Source organism: Sinocyclocheilus grahami, unplaced genomic scaffold (assembly GCF_001515645.1).
Source record: "Sinocyclocheilus grahami isolate Dianchi unplaced genomic scaffold, SAMN03320097.WGS_v1.1 scaffold1775.1, whole genome shotgun sequence".
Lineage (NCBI taxonomy): Eukaryota > Metazoa > Chordata > Actinopteri > Cypriniformes > Cyprinidae > Sinocyclocheilus > Sinocyclocheilus grahami.
In genome coordinates this window covers 129,860-137,436 of record NW_015506954.1, presented here as the reverse complement: position 1 = coordinate 137,436, position 7,577 = coordinate 129,860, and the positions used below count along the sequence as shown (strand labels likewise).

At 37.9% G+C, this 7,577-nt stretch overlaps 1 protein-coding gene across 1 annotated transcript; it reads left to right on the top strand.

The window, feature by feature from the left end:
• Positions 1-4,138: 4,138 nt before the first annotated feature.
• On the top strand, positions 4,139-7,159 carry LOC107572568 (cornifelin homolog). Its single transcript, XM_016258992.1, has 4 exons — positions 4,139-4,320; positions 5,377-5,496; positions 5,619-5,779; positions 6,712-7,159. The coding sequence occupies exons 1-4, from the start codon at positions 4,239-4,241 to the stop codon at positions 6,922-6,924; spliced, it is 576 nt and encodes a 191-aa protein (XP_016114478.1). The 5' UTR covers positions 4,139-4,238; the 3' UTR covers positions 6,925-7,159.
• Positions 7,160-7,577: the final 418 nt, after the last annotated feature.

The window sequence follows — 7,577 nt, the reverse complement described above, 5'->3', positions numbered from 1 at the left end:
GGGGGGGGGGGGGGGGGGGATTGGAGACAGATAATTAATGCCAAACATGAAATTAGGACGTTTGTCCAAGTTCATGTCATTATCTGAAAGGCGTTTAATCTGTGTGTGTGTGTGTCCGTTTGTACATGTATTGTTGGTGAGACATGCAGTAAGAGCATATAAATTGGGAGGAACGATACATGATCCAAGAGACAACCCAGAAGAATCCCGAATGGATTATGTCTCTTCAGGGCGGAAAGCGGCACGAGTGTCGGCAGGCAGAGCTAGAGCGAAACGTTAATGTACTGACAGGTTCAGAGTGTTGATAATCTTCAGTATTTCCGTATTCATTAGTATTCATTATTTCTCTTTCCTCGCTGTATGTGGAAGGAAGGCGGGATGGATTTGAGCGTGGAAAGTGGCGCACACACACTCGATAGCTTCCGGCCCACAACTAATGGAAAGGCAGGAGGGGATTGGTGTCCCTCTGGTGTGGATGATTGGTCTTGATGGTCTAGAAGGCACAGTGAAACCTTATTAAGATAAAGCCAGAAACACAGAGACAGATGCATTCGTACACACACACACATGTACATCTGAGAGCATTGTAATACACTGCAGTTTGGTCAAATGGAGTTTTGGCCTCTTCTGTCTCTGCTGGGAGATCTGATGCTGTGGCAGAGAAGGTGATGGAGCGTTTGTCGTGTCCCTGGTTGTCATGGTTAAAGGGGTGGGAGCGTTCCCTCACTTCATTACTGACGTCTTGATTCCTGCTCTCAAATATTATTTTTATTTTTTTGGTTCTTTCCACATCATAAAAAAAAAAAAAAAGGTTCAAATGGAAGTGAAATAAATTATTTCTGGAATGACACCTGTGTGCGGTTTGGTTTCTTCTCTTCAGTCTGGTTTCAGTTTGTGCACTTTGTATGAATTGGGTGCAGAACAGGATCTGAAACTCTATAGTATTAAAAAAAAACCTATAGTATTTTTACTAGTAAATTTTAAGTAAGAGAAAGTAATAGTCAAACTCTGAAGGTTAAACTAGATATATTAAAGGGATGCTCCACCCAAAAATGTAAACGTTCTCATCGTTTACTCACCCTCATTCCATCTCCGATGTATTTGGCTGTCTGTTTTGGTAGACAAACTGAAATGTTTAAAAAAAGAATCCATCTCTGAGGCATCGAGTCGTTAATTGGGGTTGTAGGGATTATTATCATGTTCATTTGGTGTGGTTTTTGAAGCGTTGACTTTTTAGGGGCCCATCCACTTCATGGAAAGCCTCTTATTTTTCACAGAAGAAAGTCAAATACATCTGAGAGCATGAGGGTGAGTAAATGAGAGAATTTTCATTTTTAAGTGGTGTGTATTGGGTGTCATTTTTTCTTTTTTCTTCTTTTTTTAGTTGTAGTGGTGAGTATAGTGTTTTGGTTGTTTGAAACCACCTGGTTTTTAATGCTAGGTTAAGTTTTTGTTAGGTAATACTTTACCACAAACAAAACACTGAAGTCGGGCTCCTATGTATTTTGCTCCTTTATTACCAACATAGGGAAATCATGTTTTGCTTACCACTGCTAAATAAAATTGTCTATTTCATCAATATGATCAATATGAAACTACGAGGCTCGTGTGGGAGTGCCTCATACATTCTAAGCTCTCAAATAATCAAATTTTTTGGATTGCTTAACTTTATAAAGAGGCTGACTGCAGAATTTATTTTACAGGGTTGATAGGTCAACACTGCACTGTAATACTGGTTGTTTGCTTTTGTTTATAAATACTAAAACGCATGATAGAAGTTTAGAACATGATCCCAGGTTCAGATGTGACGGCAAATAAGACCTTCAAATGAAAATGCATTTTGTTACCAGAGCTTAATGTATGTATGTTTACTGATGCGTCACTAAGCACATTGCAGTGTTTCCGTTTTGCATTTAGCAAAGCTTTTTTCTGCTCAGTGCTAACAGACCGGTTTTATTCCAGGATGTTACATCATAAGGGTTACTGCACAAATAAGACTTTGTAAAGGTATATTAATATTATCATACCACCTTTTATAAATGCCACTTTTTATAAGTGGTTTATAACAGGGTTATTACAGCGAACTAAAATCGAAACTAAGACCATTAAAAAGCTTTTTTGTTACTTAAAATAAAAAATTTTAAAACATTTATTTCAGTTAGTTTTCTCAATTTAATTTAGTTTAAAATTTGAAAACTAGCTGAAATAAATACTTTACTTGGTTTAATTTAGTGTGTGTGTGTACAGCGGGTAAAATAAGTATTGAACACATCACCATTTTTCTCAGTAAATATATTTCTGTCATGACAACACTCCGAGGGATTGGCATAGTAATGTACATGACAATAGTAGTGTATTTGGTCTTTGAGCAGCGAGCTCATTGGCTACCAATACAGGAGAGAGCCAATCAGCTGTGCCATGTGATAATGATGTCATTAGGTCAGATTGAGTTAGACCTTTCGGACTGCGCCATCTAGAGTGTCATGCCAGAACTCTGTATTTCAAAAGGAGCTGTTGACATGACATTTTCACCAGATGTCGGTAACAATCCAAGTAATCCATACATGCCAAGAAAACAAAACGAATAAGCCAAGACACCAGCTGAAATCTATCAGTAATTAGAAAGCAATCCTGCCCCTTGTCAGTGGAAATTAATATTAGTTGGCTCAGTCCCAACTGATGGCCTATAAAAAGGTGTCTCATGACCAACGTGTCTCACAAGAAACATTTCATGATGGGTAAAAGCAAAGAGCTTCCTCAAGACCTTCGCAACCTTATTGTTGCAAAACATACTGCTGGCATTGGTTACAGAAGGATTTCTATACTTCTGAATGTTTTAGTGAGCTCTGTTGGGGCCATAATCCAGAAGTGGAAAGAACATAATTTCACCATAAACCGGCCATGACCAGGTGCTCCTCGCAAGATTTCTGACAGAGCAGTGAAAATAATTATCAGAAGAGTTGTCCAAGAGCCAAGGATCACTTGTGGAGAGCTTCAGAAAGCCCAGGAATTAGCATGTACAATTGTTTCAAAGAAAATATGTACAATATGTAATGCACTCATCCGCCGTGGCCTGTATGCACGCTCTAGACTAAAAAGACTCTAAAAAGCATGTTGAAGCTCGTTTAAAGTTTGCTGCACCACATTTAGACAAGCCTGTGAAATACTGGGAGAATATAGTCTGCTACGATGAGACCAAAATTGTACTCTTTGGATGCCATAATACACATGTTTGGAGGTTCATAATACACATCACCCCAAAATATCATGGTGTAGCACTGGCAAAATTCATATAATTGAAGGAAGGATGAATGGAAAAATGTACCGAGACATTCTTGATAAAAAATCTGCTGCCATCTACCAGGATGATGAAGATGAAATGAGGGTGAACATGATTAACGAGACGATGATCCCAAACACACAGCCAAGGAAACTCTCGATTTGGTTTCCGAGAAAGAAAATAAAGCTGCTAGAATGGCCCAGTCAATCACCTGACTTGAATCCAATAGAAAATCTATGGAAAGAACAAAAGATTGGAGTTCATAGAAGAGGCCCATGGAACCTGTTTGTGTGGAAGAATGGGCCAAAATCCCACCTGAGCAATGCATGCCACTAGTTTCTCCATACAGGAGGCGTCTTGAAGCTGTCATTACCAACAAAGGCTTTTGTACGAAGTATTAAATACATTTCAGTAAGCGTGTTCAACACTTGTTTCCTGGGTCATTCCATTATATTACACAGAACTTAATTTCTGAACTTATTTGTTTTGTTTTCTTTGTATGTATGGATTACTCGGGTTGTTACCGACATCTGGTGAAAGTTTCATGTCCACAGCACCTTTAGAAATATATTTACTGAGAAAAATGGTGACGTGTTCAATACTTATTTTGCCTGCTGTATGTATGTGTGTGTATATATATATATACTAAAAATGACACAAAAAAACAAGAAAATTACTAAACCTTTAACTAAACTGGAAATTGAAAATATGAAGAAGAAAAAACCTGAATCAAAGTGTAATGGTATCTCAAGGATACTAAAATGACAAATATGAATAATGAAATCCAGTGATTGTCTTTACCTCCTTAATCACAATAGAAATGCACCTGCTTTTCTATTTTCCGTCTGCATTGATATAGTGCAGGGTTGGGGTTGTGTGACCTACTGTATAAGCAGTGACGTCCTCATCTCTGTTGTACCCACCTGTGGTCACGCAGACTGGTGCTCCACCTAGAACGATGGCTTTTTTCAGTTCCTCCCCCTGTGAACAGCAGTGCATCGACACACACGACTCCACACCCTCAGAAGAGCACGCTTCAGGCAAGTACACCGCTTTCTAGACTTGCGTAAATAATATGCATCAGTTGCTTTCGGCAGTATTTCATTTCTGTACTTTTCCTAGATCTGATCTGACTTTTTTATTAGATTGTTTTTCAGATCCTTTATGGTTGTTACTTTTTCAATAGTGGTGGCACAGCAACAAATTTGTCTAGAAAAGAACATTTGTGTTTTGTTTCTCAAATTCTCAAGCCTGTCCAGATAGGGCACATTTTTCATTGCAAATGATAGGAGCACCTCTTCAGATTTGAAAAATAATTTTCTTGCAATCTTCTATAGTATTCTTTTCCACCATTAACCACACTGTCAAATGCATTACACTGAATTTTTTTCCATCCATGAAACAAGATGCCAGAGGCAATTTACAAGTAAAATGAGGGGGAAAATATGAAAACCAGTTCTCTGACTTCACGTGTATGCTTTCGTTTCATATTGTTCTGTGGTCATTGGCAACCATACTGCTCTATTATTTCCATCTCTTCTTCCGCCGTTTCCTCTATTTATACTCTGATGCTCTTTAGTGCAGTAAAAGGTGTGGAAGTTTGCATTGTGTTTCTCTGTGCTGGGGTGTGGGATGGGACCGGCCCCGCATGTGGGGAAGGGATTTTTCTTTTTCAGACCAGATCAGGTTTCACTGCGATCTCTGATTGTAATGGAGATATTAGATCATGGCAGACTCTTGTAGCTCTCTTTTTTGCGGGTTTTTTATTTTATTTTTTTTAAGTGATGCAATCTAAAACCTCTCTATCCAACTCAGAAAGTCCATAGACCTCAATCTAGACGTTTGCTTGCAAAAGATACAACTGACTCAGAAAGGCTCGAAGGATAAAAATGACCACAGTAAATGCTTGGTTTTAGATGGGCTGAGCTATGCATGCTTTGGGTAGATTCACAGATAAAAGCTTTTTACTCTCAAATATCCAACGTAATCTCAATGTGTTTTGTCATATATAAAACATGGAAACACAACTATGTGTGTGTGTGTGTGTGTAAGATGAGCATTCTGATTTGTCTGGATTTTTTTATGTGTTTTCTCAGGTCAGTTCACGATGGCACATCCAGGTGTAAGTTTCCAGCCAGCCATGGTGGTGAGCACCACTAACATGACAACCCAGTGGAGCAGCGGAGTGTGTGACTGCTGTGAGGACATGGGCATCTGTAAGTGAGGGGTAGAGAGGGAAAGAGGAAAAGCAGGAAATATAGTATGTGCAAGAAATAATAAGAATAAACTGTGTTTGAGGATGTGAGCTGATCAACAGTCATCTGTTGTCCTGTGGCAGGTTGCTGTGGTTTGTGGTGTCCATACTGCCTCATGTGTAAGACCAGTGAGGAATTTGGAGAGTGTCTCTGTCTCCCCCTGCTGGAGATATGCTTTGGGGGCATGTTGCATCCTATTACACTCTCCATGAGGAGCAGCATGAGAGAGAGATTCCACATTAAGGTAAATACAGCATCACTATACAATTATTACAATTTAAAAAACTGTTTTCTATTGGGATATATTTTAAAATGTCATTTATTCCTGTGATGCAAAGCTGAATTTTCAGCATCTTCTCTCCAGTCTTCAGTGTCACATGATCCTTCAGAAATCATTCTGATATGCTGGTATGGTGCTCAAGGAACATTTATTATTTTTATCATCAGTGTTGAAAACAGCTGTGCTGCTTCATATTTTTGTGGAAACCCCAATACATACACTATCAGCATTGTTTGATGAACAGAAAGTTCAAATGAACAGAATTTATTTTAAATGAAAATATTTCTATCAATGTAAAAGACTTTTCACTTTTGATCAATTGAATGCATCATTGCTGAATATAAGTATTAATCCCAAACTTTTGAACAGTAGTTTTAATTTAATTTGACAAACATGACCATAAAAGTAATTATAATAATAAAATAAAATTCTGGAATTCTAGTGGTACAGTTTTCACTTTCTATAGGGACCTAGGTTAAAACACTAAATAAATAAATATTTATAAACACAATTCAACTACCACAATGTGTGATACTGAACTGGAAAAATATTCTGGAGCTTATATAGAAACTCATGACTTTAAAATAAACACTGCATTCAGCATTTACATTTGAGGTTTGACTGTATTTAAGTTACACTGAAGAACAATATTTAAGTCTATTCAAGTAATGTTATCCACACACCTTATTTTGCCCCCTGAAATTCCTCAAAAACTCCAATTCTCTTCCGGATTTAGAACTACAAACTGAATTCTTTGAGGTTTTAGATGTTGCATGACTTGTCCATCTTGTCCCAAGTTTGAATGGCCAATGCATCCCCGGGCCTCCACTTTTTGACTACTCGGTTTCGTGTTTTTTAGTTTGACTAGATTTGATGTTCTTTTGTCTTTCATGAAGGGCTCGATACAGGATGACTGCTGTACGGTGTTCTGCTGCACTGTGTGTGTCTGGTGTCAGATGGCGAGAGAGCTGAAGGCTCGACAACAATCTCTAGTCGTCATTAACCCTGCGGTTAACCCGGTTCACCATCAGCCGCAAGCTTTCAACCAGCCAACTCAAGCCATCAATACATCCTACCAGCCTCTGCACCCCATCAATCCTGCCTACTGACGAGCTCGGTGCATATGAGCACACCTGCTTTCCTTTAACCTCAAGCTCCCCAAAGAGCAAAATCTGCTGTTTTGTTGAAATTACGTAGTGAAATCTGTCCAGATGTAATTTTAATATTTTTATCTAGCCTAGCTGTTTAACGATGCCGATATTTTTTACTAATCACATTCTTTTTTTAATTTTTCTCATTTTTTTTGCCCTTTTTTCTATATGCAAATTGCCAAATGTAGTTATGACTATATATAAAATATATATAGAAAGCAAAGATTCTATATTTCTCATGTGTGCATCAACATTGTCATTTTCAATATAACATGCTAAAAAAAGGCATGTGTGGATCTCCAGGGTTAACATGCCAAACTGTGTGTGTGTGTGCGTGCATTTTTTACTAATCACATTCTTTTTTTAATTTTTCTCATTTTTTTTGCCCTTTTTTCTATATGCAAATTGCCAAATGTAGTTATGACTATATATAAAATATATATAGAAAGCAAAGATTCTATATTTCTCTTGTGTGCATCAACATTGTCATTTTCAATATAACATGCTAAAAAAAAGGCATGTGTGGATCTCCAGGGTTAACATGCCAAACTGTGTGTGTGTGTGCGTGTGTGTGTGTGTTTGTGTGAGAGAGAGAGTGTGTGTGTGTGTGT